Consider the following 25,780-nt stretch of genomic DNA (forward strand, 5'->3'; position numbering starts at 1 on the left):
TTTTTTTTTCTCCTGCCCCTTTGAGCACAAGAAATGTTTCCTGCATCCAGCTGGTGTCTCTCTGTGTCTGCCATTCCATGCCCATCAATTCTGCGAGTGCAAATTCCCCAGAATATTCCCCCAAGTCTCACCATATCTAGGAGAGAATCATCTTTTTCACAGCTTTACTTAAGAGAATCCATCCCGTGATGTTTTTGTACTTGCTGTGGTTTATGTGGTGTTAATTGATTTGAGGTTAGTGCCATTGACATTTCCTGGAGTCACCTGCCTTGGAGAATCAGGGACATGTTGGCAGGAAGAGAGAAGTTGGATGTTCTCTTCCCCTTGTGTTAACAGGTTCTGCTGATATTACCACTCCTCTCAGGTGTTCTGTATTTATAATGCTTTGACTCAAGAGCATGCAGCTTCCCTATCACTTACCATCAATTTTCTGGGGACTACTTGAGGTGTTTTAGCTCTCCCATCACTTCTTTCTGACTACAGCCTGTTACACTAGATGTCTTCTCCATCATCAGCAGGTACATGGCTTTGCACTGGATGACTGAAGATCACACTGTTACTGTTACTCCCATCACCTTCATCTCGTTTTTCCAGTATTGAAGGCTGAATCCCTCCTGTTCAATGCCACTCAGCTTTATGTTATCAGCACAGAAAACAGAGTGCTCCCAAATTATGTGCCAGTGCCATTAATGCAAACAAATAATTGGAGGTTTTCTGAGACTGATTCTTGAGTAATCGAGGTAGTAAATTTCCTCCATTCCTTCCGCTCCCATATAACATTAGACAGAAAGTGTATCTCCATGTTCTATTTTGCAATCAGACATGAGCTCACCCTGATCAGGCATCCAGTCCAAACAGACACTGTGTAATCGTGTCAGCTGGGTGCTAAAAGCTCTCACCAATCTTGTTATCTTGGGTTGGGTACTTGCTGCCTGACACAACACATATTTAATTGGGTGCTGGCTGGTGCCTGCCTGACACTGCCTCATTGAGAAAACCAGGGACAAAGCTCAGGGGTTCAGGTGGGACCCATCAGGATTGATGCTGAAGTACCTCTTATAGGGGCTGTGGGTGGGATTAAAGATCCTGGTGTCGAGCAGAGGAGAAACAGAGAGGAAGCCAGGTGTCTGTGTTCTGTAAAGCTGTTCTAGAGGGCACAAGAGAGGTCCCTGAGCCAGGGAGATTCAGGGCTGATATGGCACAAGCCAGGAGGTTGGCTGCTGAGCTCCTGACAATGCCTGGCAGCACTGTCCTTGCCTTAAGCCCTGTGAGGATGAGCAGTAGCAGGGACTGAGATCTCTTTCCTTGGCCAGTAGCTTGTGCCTGGGCTGTTCACACATCCCAAGCACTCACGGGGCAGTGGCTGGAACCTCAGCTGGGTCCTTCCCAGATTCCCCCAGGGCCATGAGGGCAGCAGTGCTGGGGAAGGGAGAATGAAGCAGACAGAGGGAGCAGGACCTTTGTGTGAAGGTCTCTTGTGGATCACAGTGTTATCAGTAAGTATTTGTTCATCAGTAAAAACAAACCAGGATTTTCTTAAAGCCAGATTTGTGAGACTAATCTTCATTTCAACTTGTTCTACAGCATGACACCTGTTGAAATGAAACTTGCTGGCCCATGCCACTGACAGGGAGCTGAGATCGTGACATTGTACATCCCTGCATGGAGCAAAGTCCCAGGTAAATACTCTGTAATGCATTAGTGCTTTTTCTTTCTACTTCAGCTGGTTGACTTACAGGCTCAGACAAATCCTCCCTCAGGCAACTGTAATCACAGCAGTGATTAACCAAAAAGGAAGAGGTAGAGCTTGATCTTTGCTCAGCAGATACCCATCTTAACAATTGCTTCCCATTGTTTACCTTTCTCCTGTTTTCCCTTTTCAGAAGATGCTTTGACAGAACTTCAGGCCACATTTTTCTCTTTGTCTCAGCCTGGTTTTACTGGGGCCAAGACACTGCCCTGGCTCAATTGGTGGGGTGCACATGGAGGGTGAGGGAGCCTGACAACCCATGAAGGGCTTTGAAAGGAAAGGCAGAGAGGCAGACCTTGGATGCAAGATTGTTTTATTGCAAGTGCAAGGAAACTGCAGAAATACACACAAAACACAGACAGGTTGGTTGCCCCCCTCCCGACTTCGAGAGGTGTTCCTTCAGGCTTCTCCCAGGAGATGACAGTTTCAGGGAGAAGGAAGCATCTTCTGGGATGATGGTGGAGTGTCTCATTTGGCCAGTGTCAGGAGGCAAGGACGAGGAGGTGAAACAAATGAAGAAGGAAATGAGAAGAGTAATTTATGGAGCTGTTCTGACTCCACTGTATTAACTGGAAAACTTTGATGCTCTGATCTTTACTTAGGAGCTCAGTTGAGGATTGTGTCATGCATTTGCCAGTCATTCAAGGGATGTTTGTGTAGGATTTAGAAGGCCCCACAGCTGCCACGACGGTATCTGCTGTACTGGTAGGAGTAAGGGCTGCAGGAGCCAGAGCCATAGGATCTACCATAGCCATACAGGCCCCTGTAACCCAGGGATGAGCTCCCGTAGCCATACAGCCCCCCACAGCCCAGGGATGAGTTTCCATAGCCATACAGCCCCCCATAGCCCAGGGATGAGTTTCCATAGCCATACAGCCCCCCATAGCCCAGGGATGAGTTCCCATAGCCATACAGACCCCCATAGCCCAGGGATGAGTTCCCATAGCCATACAGACCCCCATAGCCCAGGGATGAGTTCCCATAGCCAAGGGAGCCATAGCCCCCATAGCCCAGGGAGCTCACAGAGCCTCCAAGGATGGGTGCTCCAGAGGATCCCACAACTGAACTCTGGGGGAAAGAGCTGAGGATGGGGCCAGGGAAGGTGACAACGACTGCAGGTGGCTGGATCACAGCAGTGGAGTCGGGGCACTGGCGCACACACGGCTCATTGCCGCTGTCAGCGAGGGGCTGGGGGCGGCTGATGCCACTGACAGCAGGGGAGCACAGGTCGTAGCAAGACATCTCACAGGGATGGAGTTCAACCTACAAGAGTGGATTTTGCCAAGTAGAAGATATTATTTACTTGCATATATGTGCTATAGGTTTGCTGTCTGTGCTCAGACGAGAGTGCCTTGAAGTAGACTGATTTATCCATCACTGTTAGAATCAAGAATTGAAGCAGAACAGCAAAATTATTTGCTGAGGTGCTTTGGTGAGTCAGTGGATCAACAAGGACTGAGACTCCAGGAATGAAGTGTGCTATGTATGATTTCCAGACTCTTCATTCCCACTGATCTCCTCTGTGCTGAGTATTGTCAGAACAGGGATTAGAAGTCATTGTCAGATTTGCTCAGTAGCTTGTTTGATGAGACCATTACAAGGGAATTGCAACGATTATTGTCCTAAATTTCCAAGCATTGAATCAGGGCACTGAGATGTTTACAAGTAGCTTAACACCACAGTGTCTTGACTCTGAGCTCTGAACTCTGTTGAAAAGGTCTCACCCCAAGAACCTTCCCCCTTGACACCAAGAACCCAGTGTTTCACCTTTCAGCTCCTTAAATTCCCTCCGTTCCCTTACTTAAACACACTTCTTACAGAGCATTTGCAACAGCTCTCAGTTCCTGTGTCCTACTCTACCCAAGCCACTGCCTCATCTCTGGTAGCTTCATGCCCATTGATCTGGAATTAATGTAAAAGCACTTTGAGTGATCTGTAATAGAATAAATCATTTTTGTAAGCTTTATCTTTTCACCCTAATATCTTACCCACTAAATCTTAATGGAAGAGACCATCCTAGATTAAACTGTACAGCAAAGAGCTCTGTTCCAATAGCTGTAAAGAGCAGATTCAGACTTACCCAAGTCTCTGAGAAGAATGAGTGAAGAGAAGAGGATGGGAGAACCTTGAGTGGAGAGAGCTTTTTATACACTTCAGGCTGCCTGAGGGATGAGAAGGATTTTGTGCACGTGGATCTAATTAGTTGACACAGCACATTTTTTGTATTGATAGCTCTGCAAAGTGATGAAATTGTTTCGCTTTCTGTTTTTGTTTGTGACTTGATTTCAATTATCATGTAACATAACATAACATTACGTGATGCAAGGTGCTTTCATCTGAAAGGGTGATGGGCCAGATTAATGCACCTCTCATCCTAAAACATGATTCACAAAATTAATGTCAGTTTTCTATTCTCTTTGCAGTTGCACCATGTAATAAGCTGCTTATACACAGATGTGCTGCTTTTGCTGTCTTGTATGACAATGGTGCTCAGACATTGATCAGAAATAACCTGCTGTGAGGTGTTTCTTTTGAAGCAGTCCCTTGTGTAAGTTTTCTCTCTTCTTAAGCACAGTATACAGTCTATCCTTAAATCCTCAGGGAGGCAGGCAGTAATGTTTGTGTGCCTCAGTTTATTTCTGAGATGTGATACAAATCATACTGGAGGAGTCTCAGTACTCTCTGAACTAAATTATGATGTGAGCATCCCCAAAAACAGTGGTAGACGTCATGAACAGTATCAGGTTTTATCTGATCCTCAAACTACAGCTTAAAGCTGAATTTAGTTCTTTACACATTGAACCAGCTCCTGTTGGCTGTTCAAAACTGCTGAGGCCTCCTGCTTAACCCACAGATCATTCACAGGGCCTCTGCAGCTCTTCTTTCACTTGCATATCCAATAGATGAAAGCAACCTTTGGCACATCAAAGTGCCACCAAGGTGACCAAAAAGTGGACAAATTCCCAGTGAATATCTGAAATCACAAGAAGTCAGGGACACTTGAAAACTTCATTTCAGTTTGATTCATGAGTTTGAGAGGGAACATCTTCCTGCAACTTCATTTCCAGCTTGCTCCTCAGGAGTCCTTGATCCTGATCTACAACTGATCTTGCAGCTGGCCCTATCACTGATGACATCTTTCAGTGCAATTAAGAGGTGGGAATCCCCTGGGAAAGGCAAACGTTGGCTTTTGCTGAGGTTTCTTTCTTTCTTAATGCCATGACTGTAGTACTGTATCATTATCATGCTTATCGTAATCGTCAATGTGGTTAACTTCAGACCACACATTATTTCCAAGTGATGGGCTTTTCCAAATCTGAAGACACTTAAGGAAGGTTTCCTGAGCTATAAAACTCAGACTTTTACAAGAGCATTCCAAGAGATTTTCAACTACCTGATGAGCACCCATTAACAGCTTCTGCATACTGTGTCATATACAAAAAGTACCTCTGGATGCATCCACCCCACTATTATGAGAGATTATCACATTAAAATAGGTAAATCAAGGTGACTTTGCTCTTTCCTGAAACCAGCTCATGGTTTATAATGCTTCTTGGACCTTCTTTTCCTTGTTTTTTTTAAAAGAAACTCTAACTTTTTATAAAAATTAAAGTGCACACTCATCCAGAAACACAAATCTGCTTATTAGCCAAAATAACACCAAACCCAGGGTACAATGGGATCTGTCTTCATTGTGTCAGGGTTAGAAACCCTTTCAGTAGTCATGTCTTATTGCTTCTCTTCATCCTATGTCCCTCACAATGTCTTTCTAGCATGTAACACTGGGAGAAAATAGGATAAAATATAAAGGAAAGCAAAGCTCAATGAAACAACTCAGGAATAAGTCAGTTTCCCTACACTTGTGACTGCCAAATGAAATATTTCTCCATTTCTGGGACTGAAAAATAACTAGTAGAGAACCTTTCAAAAGCCATTGAAAGATGCTCCTGTTGATTGAGTTTGCCTTCTGTTGGGCAGGTGGAGGTAGAAGTGCTAAGCCAGCAGAAAGAATGCTTTTTGCCTTGTTACTTGTCTTCAGCCTTCATTTGAGATCCTAAAAGAGGCTCCATTTGGTCTCAAGGTGTACTGCTGATTACTCTGAAAGACCTGTAACTGGACAAAGAAATGACTGTTCTGTCATCCTAATTACAGAGGACTCAAATAAATCAACTCAAGTTTCTTCCTCCCTTAATACTATGGAGAAACATGGAAAAACAATAAACAATTCCACACCAAGCCTGGAGGTACTGGAGAGATCTGTGGTGGAGTGTGCATGTCAGGCTATGTGTGGGTTTGAAGTGCTTGCAATGCACAAGCAATAAGCAAAAACAATTTAAGCAGTTTGAGGAACTGCCTGTCCTGCAATTTGGGGTTGGTGCCTAATTATGAACTCACACGTAGGATGCTTAATGTCCTCCAGGCGATCAACGGAGCTGTATAAAAGCTCTTCAGCACCAAGCCTCTCTATCCACTTCTCTCATCTTACTCTCCTTCGTGAACTTGGTAAGTGAGATCTCTCTCAAGCTTCGTTAACTTGCTGTCAAGAACTCTTGGTTTCAGCTTGGGACCAAGTCCTCTTCAGTTTCTGCCGGGTTGCCAGTGATCTGTAGACCCTTTGCTGATGGAAATAACGTTGGGTTTCTCATGCATTAGAAGGTCCTCTAGAGACAGGCTTCAGAAGAGCAAGATATCGAGCAGTTTTGAGTTCCAGACTTGTAACTCTTTAGCATAGAATCATAGAATGGCAGGGATTGGAAGAGACCTTTAGAGCTCATCTAGTCCAACTTCCTTGTAGAAGAAGGTTCCACCTAGATCAGGTCGCAGTTCAAAGAATTCCTTGGCTATTTTAAGAGATACAGAATAGCTCATACACATAGTTGTATGTGGCTGCTTTTAAGGATAGGGTTTGGTTTAGTGATGGACTTGGCAGTTTTAGGTTAGTGGTTGGACTTGATGATCTTAGAGGTAGTTTCTAACTGTAATGATTCCATGAATCTATGATTTAGCAGAGTTCTGTGGATTTATAACAGGAAAGATCAAACTTCTTAAGTAGAAACTATCACCTAATAGCAAAGCAATCTTGTAAAAATTAGCTCATGGGGACATACCAAAGATGCAACAGAAAAGTACGTGACTTTGTCATACTCAAGTCAAAAGTGCCTTCACCTGTACTCTGTTGGAATCCTTCATTGTAATCTAATGCTTGGTATTTCTTTGATGTTAACATAAATGACCATGCTTTACAGACTGACTTCCATCCCTGTGAGATGTCTTGCTACGACCTGTGCTCCCCTGCTGTCAGTGGCATCAGCCGCCCCCAGCCCCTCGCTGACAGCGGCAATGAGCCGTGTGTGCGCCAGTGCCCCGACTCCACTGCTGTGATCCAGCCACCTGCAGTCGTTGTCACCTTCCCTGGCCCCATCCTCAGCTCTTTCCCCCAGAGTTCAGTTGTGGGATCCTCTGGAGCACCCATCCTTGGAGGCTCTGTGAGCTCCCTGGGCTATGGGGGCTATGGCTCCCTTGGCTATGGGAACTCATCCCTGGGCTATGGGGGTCTGTATGGCTATGGGAACTCATCCCTGGGCTATGGGGGTCTGTATGGCTATGGGAACTCATCCCTGGGCTATGGGGGGCTGTATGGCTATGGAAACTCATCCCTGGGCTATGGGGGGCTGTATGGCTATGGAAACTCATCCCTGGGCTGTGGGGGGCTGTATGGCTACGGGAGCTCATCCCTGGGTTACAGGGGCCTGTATGGCTATGGTAGATCCTATGGCTCTGGCTCCTGCAGCCCTTACTCCTACCAGTACAGCAGATACCGCCGTGGCAGCTGTGGGGCCTTCTAAATCCTACACAAACATCCCAGATGAGACACAATCAACCAATGAGATGTGATCATTCCACTGCAGAAGAGATGTGAACCTCCCCTACTCTGTTCCAAGACCACAGAACTGTACCACTTCATCCTCCTTTGACCTTCTTCTCTTGCTTTAGTTTTGGCCTTGATGGTTCCCTCACCACACTTCCAGATGTCTTGGAAGGAGGGGAAAAAAATCAGTTGTGACTGCAGAATAATTTCATACTTCTTGAAGACCCTGAAAATGCATTCTTTCCCTCACTATCATTAAAAGTTTATGGCATCAAAGTTCCCACGTTCTGGTGATCTTTTTTACTCCTGTTTGTTGGTCTTGGGAGAATTCCAACCTGCACAGTTGCCACTAACAGTCTGAACTGTGTAAATCAATGTCCTGCCCCCAAAAATCAGGGATGTCAAGCATACAAAAGCAGCACCAAGCCCTCAGCACAGAAGAACCTACTTTCAGATGAAGATTCTTGGCATTTTTAAAGAATGACGAGTCAAGTACAGGATTTTGAGTAAAAACAAATGTGATTTCCCACTTTGTGTTTCTAACCCATTTTTTTCCCCAAAAGTGGAGTTTTGAAAGTTTTCTAGAAGGTGTCTGCACACCTGGGAAATCTCAGGCCCGGCTCTGGAATGAACATCCTGCAGAGAACTTGGATACATTTCAACATGTCAAACTGCAAACTGAGAAGCAAAAGCAGACAGAGCAAAGTGACTTTGTCCAAGGTTGTTTGATGAGTCAGTAGCAAATCTTGGGTTTAGGTTCAGTGGGTTTGCATGAGATGTAGTTTATATATAACTTAATTACAGTCGCTTCTTCTTCCCACTCATGCCAATTTTGCTGAGAGTTGTAGGAACAGCTGATTATAGGATTGTCACTGCCCTAATTGCTCAGAAAGCCATTTGACAAGGCAATAAAGGAAAGATGGTAGCATTATTATTCCAGTTCCCACTTATGATGCCCCTGGATGGCTCCAACCTTGACAATTTCCCTGTCAACAGTGTTTTAGTCCTTAATGTTTTCAAAAAAACCTCATTTCAATTTGTTATTCCCAGGACAAACCCAGAGTCCTTGGTCAACAGAAGAATACAGCCCCTGTTCTCCCATCTAAACCTAGTTCTTTTCTCCAAGGGTGATTTTACTCTTCTCCTCTTGTTATGTCCTGCAAGTCCTTAGCAGGGTTCTGAGGAAGAATGTGAAAGCAAGAAACGAAAGAACAACTGCACCAGGACAACAGACACAACCCTCAGGTGCATCATTTGTTCATCTCAGGTTGCATGAATGGCTGCAGTGGTGATGTCCTCATTAAACATTAGCCCTCATATGCAAACTTTGGAACAGAGTGCATTGAAGTAAGAATCAAAGAATATCTCAAGTTAGAAGGGACTCACAAGGATCATCGAGTCCAACTGACTTGCTTCTTGCAGGACAACCTAAAACTAAAGCAGAAGACTAAGAGTGTTACCTGGCAGCTCCTGAATCGAGTGTTTCTGACACTGAGAACCCCATAAGGACCCTCCACAAGAAACAGATATCTCTGCCACCTCAGTGGCAGCATTAGAACCTCTGTTCCAATGATTGCCTCTGCATCCAAGGCAACACAAACACTCAACAGTGTAGATGATGAAGATCAACTGAAGTTGAAACCAGCAATAAAAATCTACATTGATAGCAATAAAGTCAGGCTCATCCAAGTCACCAAGAAGTCAAGGGAAGTATTTGGAAGAGCTATGAGAGAGAACAGCTTTTATATCTGAGCAGATGGAGGCACATGGCCAATATTGGTCACCTGTCTCAATTTCAAACGCCTGTAACCCCATCAAGATGATGAAACTGTGGCGTTCATTGTTGGAGTCTAGGAGCCCTTTCAAATGTATTGGTAGTAAGGATCTAAACATTGCTTTGGATTACAGAGAACTGTCTCATCTTGTGAGGACTCGAGGAAAATTAGTACCCGGCATTATTCCAGTCACTTCCTTGAGATTCCAACAGAAGTTATTAATCCATCTCCTCCTGTAATAATGCAGACTCTGTGCTGTAGATGTCTACATCATGAGGTGGGATTCTCAGCCTTTGAGGTGCTTAGGAGTCTTTTTTTTTGGACAATAGTATTTTTGAGCTTCCAGGGAACAAGTCTTTTCAAATGCCTCAAACTACCCACTAATGGTTTGAAAGTGCATTCTTGCCATCAGATTCAAAGCACATACGTGGATTTAGGTGCTTGGCAATTTGTGTCTGTTATATAGGTAGCCTAAAGCTGATCAAACACAGTGCATCATCCATGGCATGTCTTTTTAGGTTATCAGTAAAGCATGTAACAGTCTCCTGATGCAAGTAGATGCTTATCTTGCAAGGCAGTTTCCTTTATGTGGTTCAGCTGCCAAAACATCTCAGGCTATGTGTTTTATGACAGTGAGAAGTGTGGCTAAGCATGGTGTGTTCACAGAACATCCTACCAGAAACGGGAGGCACAACACAAAGAAAGAAAGGCAAGAGTCTCTGCACATGCCCAGCTCCACTCTCTGCAGCTGGGCAGGGCACACAGCACAGCTCCCAGCACTCATTCCCTAAAATGTCAGCTAGAAATCTGCCTGTTATTTGTTTTTACTTAGTCGTCTCTGGTAAATCGAATAGCTCTTCCAGCAAGACCCACAGCTCCTACAGTGGTATCTAGTATCAAAACAACAGCCAGAAGGGATGTTCTGCTGACAGGACCTGAAAATCTGTTAGAAACTCTGTTGTGGTAAAGACTATCATGACAAAAATTCCCTCAACAAAAGGAGCCCTTAAGTATGGGTGCTAGAACAGATCCATGCTGTCCTGAAGGAAGGAATTAAGCGTCTGGGCTGGTAAGGTAATGACAGTGAATTGTGGTTGAAGCCTCTGCCCTCAGGTCAGAGCAGTTGGTGCCAGCACTGGACATGATTTGGCCAACTGGGACATGACTAAGTGTGAGTGTAACACAGCACAAAGTTCCTTGGTCCAGGGGGAGAAGCTTAGACCTCACAGAAATGAGAAAGTCACAGCAGTCTGGATCCTCAGCCACACTGATTTAGTTCCAGATCCATCCCACCTAATTCTAGCTGCCACACCAAGATCTGCTTGCTGCTGTGGATACAGTTCCTCACATTTGTTTAAGCCCTCTAAGAAGAATGATTTTTAAGTAATGGTTAATGATTGCTTAGTGACACACAGGAGTGTAGAAGTTCACATTATTCCTCAGACAGACAGTCGCTTTTATCTTATACCTTGCACCCGGTAGGAGCCAGTTCCCCATGGTTTGAAGTTTAGTGTACAGATCCCAATGCAGTTATTCAGTGAACTGTTCCTGACACTCTGGAGGCTGAGAAATAAGCTTTGGCTTTCTTCCATACAAACTAATTGGAAGAGCAACTGAAAGACCAAGTAACTGAATATTTAGAGGACGTATCCTCTGTTAACCATGTCTGTGACTGAGGCCTTTGTGGTGCAGGACAGAGCAGTTTGTAAGAATACAGTCTAGGGTCTTGGTATCTCTTTAGCAGATTATAACCCTGAGATCTGAGCTCACAGAGTTTCTGTACAATCCATTGGGGAAAAATACCAGCTTAGCCCTTAAAACTTGCATATACCACTGTCTCCTCACACAGGACAAAAGAGGGCCAGCTTAAATCTACAGAAGAGTTTGACACCTAGAAAAAAGCTGGCTCTGAGAAGAAGAAGGCGAGAGGAGTAAATCCCATGCAGTCCTGAGGAGGGACCTTTTATACCTTTCCTCAAGAAGAACCTGGGACTCCCATTAACACCAGCCCACGTTTATCACACATGGTTCACCTCACAGTGATGAAATCCTTTTGCTCAATATTCAAGTTTATTAGTCGCTTCAAATCCTTACGCTGCCTTAAATGCAAATTACAGAACAAATATTTCTTTCATCTTAGGGCTTAATTGGCAAGATTCAGTCGTGGTAATGCTCCATTAAATACATTAGAATGACAGGAGGAATCATGCTGGCTTCATTTCTTTACTTCTTCTTTTATTACTTGACATAATGATGGTGGCTTAAATGCTAATCATTGTTACCATCTGCTTTCATGTGCAGGTTTTCTTTCCATTTTTCCTTACCCATGCTAGATAAAGAACAAGTGATATAAAATGCAGTGTCTTTTCTTGTGAAATCAGCAACCCTTACATGGAGTTGGAATTCAGATTTGGACAGGACCATCCTGCACTTTTCAGATGAAAAATAAGAACAGATCTGTTGCAAAGTACTTTTTAGAATCATCCAAAGACACGTTTTGTCTCCCAGGCTACACAGTTCTTCTATTTCTTCACACTGTAGAGGTAAATTCATTGGTAGCAACAAAGGTAAACAGTCTTAGACAGATTACAGTCAGCTTCTTCAATATATATTTGGTTTTGGAAGCTAAGTATGTGCTTAAATCACAGAAGAAAGGTAGATCCCTCACAGTTACATGAGGAAAGTCCTGGGAAAAGCTTTCAAAACTGGCAGGTGTTGCAGATCTTTGTGCTGCAGAGACTTATATTACAATACATACTTGTATTACAATAATGATTCACCACTTCACACACAAACTACTAAGGGGGGTTTGGGAAGTGCTTAAAACACAAGAAAAAAGTGTTTGAACAACCCTTGGTGAGTGTCATTGCTCTTGTGAGCCCCCGTAGGTTATCCCAAAGTCTGGCTTAAGAACCTCATAATTTAAGTAGAACTGGTAGAAATGCTGCAGTGTTTATCATTTGACAACCAACCAATCCAGAGGTAAAGGAGGATTTCTGAGGCTGGAGGAGGCACAGGCAGGTTCAGAATATGGGAATATAGGTGAGACACATCTCATCAAACAATGTTTTTGTTACAAAAAGGGGTTTTAAACCTCCCCTGTTTAAAAGTTGGGTGTTTCAGTTTAGCTGTTCCTCTGTCTCCACAGTCATCAAAAGGAAAATTGTTGTGTTTGCAGGGTGATACTGATTCTGGTCAGGTAAGCATCTGAGGATGAATTGTCTGGCAGAAATTCTTGTCCCTCCCCACTAAGTATTGAGGAAGGATGAGCAATTTCAAATGACAAGTCTCTTGGAACCTGAGCAATCAAAATTGGGCTCTGCAACAATAAGCACTCTGCAGGTGATATCCTGAGTCAGGAGAAAAAAGGGGGGAAAAGGAATCCATTGTTGCAATAACTGTTCTTTGGATAATTCCATTGCTTTTCCTTCCATTTACCCCATCAGTCTGGGAAATAAATGCTCAAAAATTGTTTGTTTGACATCTAGTGAAACTTTGGTTCTGTTCCTTTGTAAGGTGAAGGAGTAAGGGCAAAACTGCATGATATGAACAAAAGGGAAGGGAAGATATCAACTGAGTGAATGGACAGAAAGGCAACTTCACAGACTAGCTGAGGAATTTGCACCTGCTTCATCATTGCTTTGTGTTTTGTGCACAGTCAAAACAGAGGAGCTAGTAACTATTTATCAGTTTAGATTTTCAGCTGAACCTGTGAGATAATCACCTGCAGGAGGAAAATACTGATATTCCTCAAAAACCTGCTTGAGCCTTTGGTTTTAACATCCTTTCAGGTACTATAATACTCTGTTTTCTACTGGTTTTGTCAAGCAGCAAGGAAAAGTCAGGATTTCTAAATGAAAGACCATCAGAAAATTAGCACAGACACAGGACCTCTCTTGTGTTTCGTGGCTGTGAGTGGGGAAAGGACCAGAAGGTGCCTTTCACTTCACTAAACATTTCATTGCAAAATGTGTGAGTAGATTAGATTGCAGCTTAGATCTAAAGCACTTAAATACAAACATGTATATGACAGCAGGTTATAGCTCTGATTAAAATCATTATGGGAAGCTTAATGAAGGAAGTGTTAAATAAATAGAACCAGTTTAATTCCTCCTGCAACGCCAGCGAGTAGGGTGGAATGATACCAGCAATGAAGCTGGTCAATTAGGCTTCAAGATGAAAGAGCTCTGAGAGCTGGAATGTGCATATCATGCTCTTCAGAGATTTAGGGTGATTTTGCAAACAGTAAGCAAAAAAGAATTTCATCACTTTGGGAAGCTGTATGTGCCTCAGATTTGGGCTGGTTGGTGGATTATGACTTCATGTGTACAGTGTGCCTCAGAGCCCCCCAGGCAATCTGAAGCACTGTATAAAAGGAGCAGATACCCAGACCTATTCCATCTCCTTCTCCTGACTACTCTACATCAGGTAAGTCTGATGCCACTTAAGTTTTTGCTAAATGCCCGAATGTTTTTGTAGTGGAGCATGAAACAGTGTTCACTGCTGTAACATTGGATGTTTTAGGACTATTTGTTGAGCCTCTTTGTTCTTTCTCTCCTTTTTTAAAGTTAAGTCTGTTGCCAAGCCGTGGCACTGCTCAGCTTTAGGAGTCAAGATGAGGGTTTGAGACGTTTATTGCACTATAATTGATATCTAGGGTTTCTTGTGCTGTTAGCAGATTGAAAATGTAGGGTGGCATAAGGTTTAAAATAGACAATTCTCCTGTACCATTTCAGTTAACAAATGGAACAGAGAGGTATGTCCATGTCCTAAGCTGTTTAATGATCCAGCTGAAGAAAGAGCACTGTCTCATGGGAATTTGATTGCAAAATAACCCTAGCTTGTAATTAGTTTTTATGGATAGGTAAAGCTAATCCTACTTACTTTAAGCCCTAGTTATTTTCACCAGAGACAGTAACAAGAGACAAATGGTCTGATCCAGGATGTTTGTCATATGTCCATTTGTAAACCCAGATCCAGATGAGTTATTTAGTTGCAACATTTAGTTGAAATGGTAATGTGCAAACTAGTTTTATCTCATGAAGGAAATTGGGACCTTACTTTTACCAGCCTGCCCCACACTCCATATGAAATTACACTACTATGCTGAGAAATATTTGGGTAGAAATATTTTATAGGGTACATTTACTTATTACATTGAGTATATGAATTCATCCTTAGGCTCAAATGCTTTGGGGGTTTTACCAGAGGGATTACAGACATTGAGAGAATGTAGAACTAAAAGGGAATAACTGAAAGTGTGTTACTCCAAAAGAGCTTGAAAAGAAGCAAGGACCAGGAAATGGGGAGGAAATGTGTGGTTAATGCAGTGCTGGGTTCTTGATTCCATCCCATCTCTCCCAAGACAAAACATGCTTCTGTCCCATTCAGTGTAACAAGGAGATTGGGTCTAGTGTAGCTCCTGCAGCTCCTGGGTTGCAATTCACACTTACCAGGGATGAATGCTGGTGTTGCAGTAAAAAATATGCCACCAGCAATCAGTTCCTCTGTGACAAGTGCAGGGACTGTGGGATGGGGAAGCTCAGAGCAATGCTGGTTGATGGGCAAGTTTGTGAACAGCACATCGGGTGATCATTGTGTCTGTTCCCTAACAGCCCAATGCCAAACCTTGACCTGTTGTTCCAGCAGAGCTTGTGCTTTGTTTTCACTCAGCTCTCTGCTCTTGTCTTTTAAGGCTCACCTTCATCCCTGCAAAGAAATGTCTTGCTACGACCTGTGCCCCACCTCCAGCGGCATCGCCGTCCCTCAGCCCATCGCCAACAGCTGCAACGAGCCGTGTGTGCGCCAGTGCCCCGACTCCACCGCCCTGATCCAGCCCCCTCCTGTTGTTGTCACCTTCCCTGGCCCCATCCTCAGCTCCTTCCCTCAGCAAGCCGTGGTGGGATCCTCCGGAGCACCCACTTTCGGGGGTTCTACAGGGCTGGGGGGTCTCTACAATGCTGGAAGCCTCTATGGTTATGGGGGCTCTCTGGGATATGGGGCCCAGTATGGATACGGGAGCCCAGCCCTCCCTACCCTTGGCAGTGGGTTCTGCGGCCCCTACCCGTCCCGCCGCTCCAGCCGCTTCCTCCGCAGCAGCTGTGGGCCCTGCTAAAGCTGACAGAGCAGTCTCGGAAGAGCCACAGCATGAAGGCATAAACGCAAAGCAATGAGGATGGGGTTCAGCACTCCTTCAGCCCTGCCGTGGAGCTACTGCCACTCAGCATTTCTGATCTTTCTTCTACTTCACGTTTACTCTTCAGTTTCTGGTTCGTTGTTGCTGCCCGTTCTGGCTTTCTCACTGTTTTTAACCATCATGGGGCAACGTTTTCTGTACGGACAGCAGTCACAATGACAAGTATCTTCATCAGTAGTAGCACAGTGGACAGACCAAAGCCAGCTGGGGACAGCAATATCTCTGAGCAGGACATTTGTTGAACGTTCTTTGAAATTGTCCAGGAAAAAAAGAGATTTCTCATCTTCTGCCATTTCTTGCTTTGCAAACACAGGCATTTCTTGCTCATTAAATTTTGTTGCATCACATAGCAGCCTTCTGGTTTCTCTTTCTCCCTTTATCCAAATCCTGTCCTGGGTAATATCGCCCCACCATAGACAGGATCAAGCACAGTATTTTGACTAACTGTGGTTTCAGTGGGACCTTCCCATGACCATCCAAACAGAGAATTGGGGGTTTCCATGCTGAGCTCAGCGTGACTATTAATGCCACTAAGGTGGTGCCCAGCAGAGTACTTTCCAAAAGTAAATTTGCACCTGTAAATTCACAGATGCAATGCTCAATGTCCAGCACTGACATTGCTCATCATTACTTAAACTCCAGACGTCTCCATCAGCTATTGCTTACACCTCCTTGCAGCCACCAGCCTTTCACCTCAGTAAGAAACAGGGAAAATCTCTGTTCCCTCTAAGAAATAACTGTAGTACAGTAAATATCAGGAGCAACAGAGCACTCCATGCTTCTGAGCTTCTAGTGATGTAGCCAATTCAAATTGTAATCAACTTGCATGTTGAATGCTGTACAGAGAAAGAACAAAGCAAATCACTGCCCTCAAGTGCTTCCAGAGTAAATAGACAGGACAAGCAAAGCATGAGCATCATTGCTCTGTTCCAGGAACTGTTTGAGTTAGAAAAGACCTTTAAAGAACAACAATCCTTGCCATGGGCAGGGACAACCTCCACTAGAGCAGGTTGCTCAAAGCAAACCTGGCCATGAACACTTCCAAAAACCACAAAGGATTCAAGACATGGCTTCTGATGTCATTTGGTTTTTCAGTAAAAGGGGAGGTTGAGTTAGAAAGAGAGATTCCTTTCTTCAGGTGTCTCTGTTGGAGCATCTGAAATGTTCAAATCCAGATCCCTCAGCTGCAAAGCTGATGAACAGTTGACTGCAAGTGAACACTTTGCCAGTTCCTCCAGAATCAAACCCTGGAAGGAAGCTGGCATTCAGCAGGGCATATTTCTGGTCCTGTTATGTTGAGCTACTGTGCCTGCAGGCTATTTAACAGTGAGGTGAGACTGAACTGCATAAAAACCATTAAGCTCTAGGAGTGACTAAATATTTAGTAAATCCACCTATTTAAATCAAACATGAAAGGCTTAACTCCCACAGAGACCTGTCCTGAACTGCAATTTAATGTGTGGGGAGGACATATCATTCAAGGCTGTGTTTACATCATCTTTATGAATCAACTTCTGATTGCATCTCATTTACCAATAGCCTTACCTTGTACTAGACTAAAAACACGTGTTCAAAACACACTCAGACAAGAGAGAGAGGAGAATGTAGTGCCCTCTATAGCTCAAAGTGAGACACAGCCACTTCATTTCTTGTTGCTTCCCATTCTTGGTGATTACCTGTTTCAATGGCAGGGGGAACAGGAGTCTGAGTTGCTGGTGTCAACAGTCATCAGTCTGGATTGCCCGTGGTTGACCAAGAACTGCACCAGACCTCATAGTGTAATTCTGTTTTAAGAGGGAAATATTGAGAAGAAGACTTCTGGGGTGATCAACACCACAGTAAAATGTCTTAAAAACACCTGATCTGGTTGCTTTAGTGCACAAAATTAATCCTGGGGTGTTTTTTTAACAACATCCTAGTGACTCCAAGAATAATCACGCAGTGCACTAGAGACAGAAGCAATATGAGAACAAGACAAAGCCTTCAGACACATCCTAACAAGAAAAAAAGGTGTTGTCTGGCTACCTCATAGTAGCCTCATTTCATTTTGGCTAATTTTATATGTGGTGTCACACCTCCAAACCCTTTGAAGTTATTACCACATACTTGATCCTGTCCAAACAAATTTCTCCAGCATGAGCCTGGGTTTTGCCTGGAATTAGCCTGTTCAGGTATTGCAAAGCTTGTCAGTACACTGCTGGCATTCCTAGGAAGAGCAGCTTCACACAGGGAGGAGAGGAGTGTTGAGGAGTGCCTGATGGCATTGCAAGGGTGAGGTGGATGTCTCTGAATACTTATACTAATTATATGCAAATTTCTTCAGCAGAAAAACAGCTCTAGAGGACACACAGGGCAGCCTGGAACCTTGTTGCTGTTGAACAAAGAGAAGTGCTGCAGATGCCCAGAATCCACAGTCATCTGTGAGTACCCTGAAATTCAGTTATGAAGTTCCTGAGATGGAAAATGTATGATATGTGTTTGCAGCAAAGAACGAAGAATTGTCCTTTTATTGCTTTTCACTGGGGTTGCCAAGAATTGAGAGGAATAGGAAAGTTCGAAGAACTCACAGAATTCCAGCAAAGATTTCCCATTTGGTTTGAAATTCCTGTGGGCTGTTTGAAGGAAAGTTCTACCCACAAGATTGTTACCTGCTGTCTTCAAACAATGTAAAGAATGATGAAAACAGTGTATGGGGACATAATTAAATCAGAGCCTCAGGCAAGTAGTGAGACACAAGGAAGTTCTTCAAAGTCACCTGTGTGTTTGACTTTCCTTGCTAGCATGTACGCACTGTAACCACACCTGGCCTGGAGGAAGTTTCCAACTCAGTTGTAAGGGTTACAAAACATGTTTATCCTGCATGAAGTTATTTTTGGGCAGGAGGCAGCCATTCTGCTTAGTGCAGCTCAAAGGGACTGGTCACCTTCCAGCTTTAGGTGTTGAAAGAAAGCAAACTGTGATGTCTCACATGTGAGATTGGTGCTCAACCAGAATGTTACATCAACCAAAGGTGGTGAACAAAAAACAAGACAAGAAAGCTCAGAATTTTGATGCACAGGAATTTAATGAGAAGGTAAGAAGTAAAAGGTCTTTTTGAGAATTAAAAACAGAGAACAATTAGGGTCAGGGTCTCATGAAAGGCTCCAAAGCAAAGAATTGCTCCAGGGCTATGTCTTCCACATGGCATGGGAGGACTTACACAGTCTTGGCCCACTACCAACAAGCTAAAGTTGATTGATATAACTAATTTGAGACCATTATTATCAGGAACCACTGGAAAGAATAGCCAAAAAAAACCACCCCTAAATTAAATAGTTGGCTTGAGAATTACATGCAAGTGTGATTTTCAAGAGATGCACAGTTCACACTCCAGGAAAGCAATGCCAGTGACAGGGTTTGTGGGGGCACATCTTCCTCCACATTGGCTGGTTGCTCCTTGCTCCTTGTTGATCACACATTTAACATCGTCTGCAGCTCCCAAAACCATAACTACTGGATCCATAGGACGAATATGACCTCCCATAATTGTACAAGCTCCTAGAGCCATAGGAACCAGTGGGACCCAGAGAGCTCGTGGATCCAAACCAGCTCCCAACACTGGATGGTGTTGAGCTGCCCACTATGCTCTCCTGAGGGCAGGAGCTGAGGATGGGGCCTGGGAAGGTCATGACCACGGGGGGTGGGTAGACCACAGCCCGGGAGTCCCCGCAGGAGGTGACACAGGGCTGGCTCCAGGCGTTGGCGATGGGCTGGCAGCAGGACACCTCGCAGGGGGGGAAGCAGCGGGAGCTGAGCTGCTGGCTGCAGAACGACATCTTCAGGGAATGGAGATAAATCTGAAACACACAGCACAGAGGCAACACGGGGCTGAAAGCTCAGATACCAATGTAATGGAGAATGTGCTTGGAAGAGAAAGAACAAGAGATTGCAAGAAGACCAGAAGGATGGTGAAGGTTTCAGTTTTGTCTCAGCAGACATGTCCCTTTTCTCACCTTCTCATGCCCTCCTCCTCTCCCCTGGAAAAAAAACCCTCTGTTTCTTTTGACTCCTAATTATGGAGCCAACTTGAGACATAAAAACGTCTTTAACAATGATGGAAATAACGTGTCTGAACTCAAGCTATTTCTTGTCCTTTCCCACTTCTCCTTTCCACTGTTCCCATTTGAATCCGACTTACTGCAGCACTTGGCCATTTCTGTTATAAATAACTGCAGAAAAGAGCAGAAACACCAGCTAGAACTCACACAGTAACATCCTGGGCTGGTTCTGCACCACCTATAATCATTACAACTGTATGAGGCAAGTTGTTATTCCAGCTTCAAGGAAGAGGTAACTGAGGCTGAGAAGTGAATGCATTGCCCAGGGCCATTTGGTGATGTAACAGGAGAGACAGGGTTTAAACTCAGTCAAGCCTGGTTGCTCATGAGTGTTATTCCCCAGTCTTTCAGATGCTACAGCTGGCACCAGGGCTTCCCTGCTTGCTCTTTACACAGACAGAATGAGTCACAGACACATCCCTGAAGAGTTCATACAGTTTGCTTGGCACAATATCCCAGATTTGGGTGGGAATGCAGTATCAGTGAGGCTTCCAGTATAACTAAGGCTCCTGTGAATATGGTCCCACCTGCTAAAGAGGATTGAGGTGATAGATGACTGTGGAAGAACTAGGAGCTCTGCAATTATAAGATCATTTGATCCTTCATAAAATCAATTTGCAGCTCCCCTTGATCTCTGTCCTGCCTCACTAAAACCCATCAAATGAAAGGCTGGGAATAAAGAGAAGGAATAAAGTCCTGACCATAACTAATACATGATGTAAAGCATGACAGGTTTCAAACCAATTCAGGAATGATTGCATAGGACAGAACATTCTTGCTAATGGTGGCTTCCTAGTTCATTCTGAGAGAGTTAACTCTTTGTGGTAGTTAACATTGCAAGTCAATGTGAACAAAGAAAAACAGATTCATAAAGGCAGGATAAAACAGGAATTCACTGAATTTCCCTGTAAACAAGTTTGAATATCCCAAAGCTGCAACTGCTCTGAAAGCTCCTGCCACTGAATAAGTAGGAAATGTCTCTTGTTGAAAGAAAGCCCCAAACAGGTTTGTTTCAGTTAAAATCCTGAACAAGAAGTCTTGTAACAGCAACAATGTCAGGCTCAGACTTACCCCTTCACAGCAAAGAGCGAGTCAGGACGAAGGAGAAATGGTTAGAGCAGCTCACAACTGTGGGTGCTTTTATACCTTTTCTTAGGCAATCAGGAGGGTATGAAACATTCTTCATGTATGATGCTCTAGTACATTATCAAACAAAACTTCACTCCACCTGTAACTGCCCCAGATAGAGTAATTATTTTGCTCAGCCATGGTGATTACTGCTGCACTCTTGTCATTACTCCAGCAGGTGATTTTTGCTCTTTTGTTGCCTTTTCCTATTTCTCTGATTGCCTCATGGGAGCACAGATTGCTCAGAGGTTTATCCATAAACACCATATGCTGACATACCAGAGATATTATCCCACTTTTCCAAGTCATGCTACAGTAAGGGGTCATTGTGCAATTTATCCACTGTACCCACGCACATTAATTCCAATGACTCTGATATGAGGCACATTAGACTCCACAGGCACCTTCCTACTGAGTCTGGAAACGAGAAGAGTTTGTTCTTGTCTTTCTGGCCAAGAAACAACCACAAAGTACATATCCTACTTCAAGCTTTAGAAGTACAGGTGAAGTAACCTATAAGCTGGGAGCTGCTGTTTTCCATCCCGGGCAGAGGGAACAGGAGCCTTGGACAATGAGAAACTCATGTCCAGCTCTCATTGTCAGGGACTTCACAGGATCATTGCTGAAGATTTCAGGGCTTCTGAGGGATAAACAATTCATAGTTTGGGATGAAACAGGTCAGGGAGTGATGTCATGCATCACCCACGGAAAACCTTGGGCTGGAATCCTACAGTGCAGATGATGCAGATGATTGGCTGCTTACTTCAGCAGATTTCTTCCTCAGATCCAGTACCCTGACTTCAGCTGTTGGCTGACAAAGCTATTTTCAATAGAGTCTGTCCATTTCATGTTGACATCATCTACAAATGCTTTTTTTAACCTCAAGAAGATGGTTTCTTCCCCTCTAAAATCTATCCTCTTCCAGGGATTTAAGGTTGAATCCCTGGTTTTGAGTAACTTCTGTTCTAAACTGTTAATTGGATTCCAATTTGTCCCTTTGGGAACTGTTTCCAACACTCCAGTTCCATGTAAGGAAGGTGAGGAAGCCTCTTTTCCAGGGCTGCCTTGGGATTTTCCCTCAGTGTTGTTTCCTAGCAATGCCTATGGAGACACTCCTTAAGCTACTGATATTTTATGGTAGGGGATTTACATAAACACGAAACATGAATAGAAACAGAGGGAAGAAGAGATGTTGTGGGCAAACAACCCACACAGTCTGCTCTTTCTGCCTCAGCCACACCTGATCTCACTCTGTCTGGAAGCAGGTGATGATGGTGATGACAGTGATGACATATACCTCCAGATACCTACGAATGAGCCACATAGTTCTTGGAGATGCATCTCTCTCCCAACCCTTCTGCCTTCCTGAAAGGGCAAAGGGAACTACACAATCCTGCTGACACCCCAAACTGCTTCTTTTGACTCACCATGTTTAGGGTTACAGCCACGTGCTTTGGTCCTGTCGTTTGACAGACCCACAAAGTGGCATCTGGATGCCATTCTAGTGGGGTGGTTTTTTCCCATTTAATAGAAGTTTCGTGTGCTTTACCAACTTAAACCATTCCCAGACTTTTTTTTTTTTTTTGCCAGCACAAGGAGTAAAACACACAGAGACAAACAGCTTTGTGAAAAGCCAAGTTAGTGTGATGTGAACTACCTTTGTATAGATTCCTCATGAACAATCACAGCACTGCTGGGTCCGTGGTGTGCGAACAAACAATCATCAAACCCATTAACTGGATGAACACAAGATATTGTACCTAAATCAAACTCATTTGCTAAATGAAGATTAAATATTTGTTATCTGTATCAAGTACATAATTTTATTGTAACGTCACCAAAAAAAGACATTCAAGTGTACCTGAAAAGCTCCCATTCATTGATTTGTTATTATTGTTTCTTTACAAGCAGGACTAAAAACTCTTCTTGGGTAGTTTGGATGAACACCATGTCGGGAACAGCAGAGGGACACCCTTCATTTCAGCTTGTAAATGAAATCCAGGCTCTGCTCAGGATGCCCATGCATTTCAGTGCAAATTGTTCCATGGTGGATGAGTTTGGAGTCATCCATCCAAGACTGTATCTCATCCAATGTGGGTGGAATCGGTCTCATCTGGAAACACAGCACAGCCAGGTTGTACTGGCGTGTCTACTACACCCTAGGAGGAGTCAAATAACAGCACACGACTGACTGAGCCATCTGAGAGAAGGAGAATGCCATGGAAAAGGAGTAACCGCCAGCAAGGAGGGACTGGGCAGCACTTTCTGTTTGAAGAACAGTGTTTCAAAGATCTTGATGAGACTTATGCCATGGTACGAGTAGACTTCAAGCCAAAACGACATGAGTGCTGTTGATGTGAACATATTAAACTCTTGTTGCTGGAATGCCCACAAAACCTTGCTGGGACCACAAAATAAACATTCACAGGGATGATGTAAGACTCAGCACTGCTCTCTTGTGGTTTGTGTGAGAGTGTGACTCAAGCTGAGTAAACCACAGTTATCTCCATCCCCTCTAGACGAGGTGAGTTCACCTCTCTGAGCTCAAGTGCTGGCATATCCTCAACTTGTTCTGAAAACTGGGGTGCCTTTTCCAGACCAGAATCATTGAAACATATCTGAGACCTCCTGACATAACGTTACTGCCAAGATGGAAGTGTATTTTGGAGGCTGATCTTTTTCTGAGAAGATCCCAAACTGTCCCAAGCTTCCTCAGGGGCAGATTCCCCAGCTGTCAGCAGCTCCTTTTGTGGAGGCTTCAGTTCTATTAACAAATTCTCCTTAGATGTCAGAAACACACATAATTCCCAGAGCAAAGGCATTTGTATGATGATGTTAAAGATGCTGATTCTGGTTCCAGCTTCTGGGAAGGAGGAATTACGTGTTGGGCAGGACATACCCTGGCCCTATGCCTGCAGGTGCATTTGTAATCATCAGCCAATAAAGGGATGTAAGGGAGAGAGGTGTGAAGAAAGACTCAAAAAGAGATTCTCATATTAGGATGCAGTATGATTTTTATTGGGGAAAAAGAAATAGCAGTTACACTGATACCAAACAAAACCTAAGGAAGGGCTCCAGTTTCTCAGATAAGATTACAAGCAGTTTGTCACCGAGGAATTCTTTCTTCTCTACAACAAATTTGCCAACCAAGCTCTTTCCTTGCAGCATGCAGTAAGGCTTTGTTGAGCAGAAAAGCCAAACACATGGGAGAGAAAGCAACTTCCCTGGTGTCAGTTGTGTTAGATCATCTAGGTTGAACATAAAACCAGAACATCAGTACATTCACAGAGAGGTTAGAGCACAAAATGACCCAGCATCTCACCCTTACTGTAAGAATGGAAAGCATACATTTTGGAGAAACCAGTTGCAGGTTTACAACAAAAAATATCACAAGCAAAAAGAGCATAAGAAGGAGAAGCAAAAGTGTGGGACCTATGGGGGAGCAGCACCCATAGCTCCCAAGGAATTATCTGGGAGTCATGGGTGCCCAAGGCTTTGCAGAGTTCCTCTGCAGCACATCCAGGTCCTGCTGTCAGTTCTTCTGCTGTTCTTATGGTCTGCACCTTCTGCCATGCTTAGCAGGGCCCACAGCTCCCGTAGCGCTGGCTCAACAACGAGGAGGAGGAGGACAAGTAGCCCCCATAGACAAGAGAGCCCTGCAAGCCCCTGGGGCGATCCAGCCCCAGCGGGGCTGAGCTGCCCACAAAGCTCTCCTGAGGGCAGGAGCTGAGGATGGGGCCTGGGAAGGTGATGACCACCGGGGGTGGGTAGACCACAGCCCGGGAGTCCCCGCAGGAGGTGACACAGGGCTGGCTCCAGGCGTCGGCGATGGGCTGGCAGCAGGACACCTCGCACGGGGGGAAGCAGCGGGAGCTGAGCTGCTGGCTGCAGAACGACATCCTTCAGGCAGAGATGGACCTGCAAGGCACAGGGCAGCCTGAGTCACCCCACCACCTGCCACCACACACACAACCCTGCTCTGCCTCACCAGCAGCACACTCGGCTCAGCACGTGCCATGTGCACTGGCTCTGATAAGGCTCAGATGCTTCTTCTCTCCCTTCCCTTCCCTCTTTCCTCCCTCCCAGGCTGCTCCTCTCCCATTCTCTCCACACACTGAGCATCATCCAAGGTGTCCACCCCCAGAGCGACCTGTGGCAAACAGACTGGAAATCACCCAGCACCAGGTTTGGCAGCAAAACCCACCACATCTACCCCAGGTTGTGAAAGGAGAGTGTCTGCAAGGAAAAAGAGGCATAAGCAAGGCAAGAAGAATATTTCTGAAAGATTCAGCTCAACCTACTACAGAGTGATGCTTAAGTCAGAAAGATAAAGTGGGTTCAAACTCACTCAAGACAACGAAGAGAAGGCAAGAGCAGCAGTCTGAAGATGTCTGTGCTGGGAGCCCTTTTTATACCATTCCTTGGGCTGCCCACTGGTCCATGACACCTCATGAACAAGATCTTAATAAGCTCCCAAACACAGATTACACATCACTCCTCAGGTTCCTATTCATGCAAATAGTTTCCTCACTGTTGACAAATGTTACTCAGCACAGGCTTTCCTCGGGGCCCCCTGGCTTCTTCCTTCTCAGAAATCACTCTGCTGACTTGCAATATGCCTGTTCATCACTTTTTTCTTACAGATACTGAAACTTCCGCTTCCCAAACTCTTTTCATACTCCATGTTCATGACAATGTTTTCACTCCAGACATCTTGTTACCTTCTTGGGGACCATTAGTGATGTTTTTTCTGGGACTAACGAGGAATTTGCAAGACTTTTAATCCCTTTCCTGTCCTGGTGTGGGTCAGTGTTGAGAAACTGAATCATAGAGGACACTGCAAACACCCAAGACCCCTGAGACCTGCTCTCACAGTAGAGTCTCTCCTTGGGGACAAAAGGAAGCATGTGAGGCTAGAACCCAACCTCAGGTGTCCTGCAGCGTAGGATAAAGCATCACAATCCC

General features: G+C 44.5%; 5 protein-coding genes across 5 annotated transcripts; 2 read left to right on the forward strand and 3 right to left on the reverse strand.

The window, feature by feature from the left end:
- Positions 1 to 2,413: 2,413 nt before the first annotated feature.
- On the reverse strand, positions 2,414 to 2,992 carry LOC104556618 (scale keratin-like). Its single transcript, XM_062016071.1, has 2 exons — positions 2,586 to 2,992; positions 2,414 to 2,513 (listed from the first exon to the last, which is right to left on the reverse strand). Exons 1-2 carry the CDS (start codon positions 2,990 to 2,992, stop codon positions 2,414 to 2,416), a joined length of 507 nt encoding a protein of 168 aa, XP_061872055.1.
- A 4,025-nt stretch (positions 2,993 to 7,017) lies between these two features.
- LOC104556620 (scale keratin) lies at positions 7,018 to 7,596 on the forward strand. The gene is made up of 2 exons (XM_062016073.1): positions 7,018 to 7,424; positions 7,497 to 7,596. The coding sequence occupies exons 1-2, from the start codon at positions 7,018 to 7,020 to the stop codon at positions 7,594 to 7,596; spliced, it is 507 nt and encodes a 168-aa protein (XP_061872057.1).
- A 7,514-nt stretch (positions 7,597 to 15,110) lies between these two features.
- LOC104556617 (scale keratin) lies at positions 15,111 to 15,509 on the forward strand. The gene has a single exon (XM_010200552.2). It carries the CDS (start codon positions 15,114 to 15,116, stop codon positions 15,507 to 15,509), a length of 396 nt encoding a protein of 131 aa, XP_010198854.1. The 5' UTR covers positions 15,111 to 15,113.
- Positions 15,510 to 19,048: 3,539 nt separating this feature from the next.
- Positions 19,049 to 19,405, reverse strand: LOC104556621 (feather keratin 4-like). The gene has a single exon (XM_010200555.2). It carries the CDS (start codon positions 19,403 to 19,405, stop codon positions 19,049 to 19,051), a length of 357 nt encoding a protein of 118 aa, XP_010198857.2.
- Positions 19,406 to 24,390: 4,985 nt separating this feature from the next.
- On the reverse strand, positions 24,391 to 24,714 carry LOC133628291 (scale keratin-like). The gene has a single exon (XM_062016074.1). It carries the CDS (start codon positions 24,712 to 24,714, stop codon positions 24,391 to 24,393), a length of 324 nt encoding a protein of 107 aa, XP_061872058.1.
- Positions 24,715 to 25,780: the final 1,066 nt, after the last annotated feature.

Source organism: Colius striatus, chromosome 29 (assembly GCF_028858725.1).
Source record: "Colius striatus isolate bColStr4 chromosome 29, bColStr4.1.hap1, whole genome shotgun sequence".
Taxonomy (NCBI): Eukaryota; Metazoa; Chordata; class Aves; order Coliiformes; family Coliidae; genus Colius; species Colius striatus.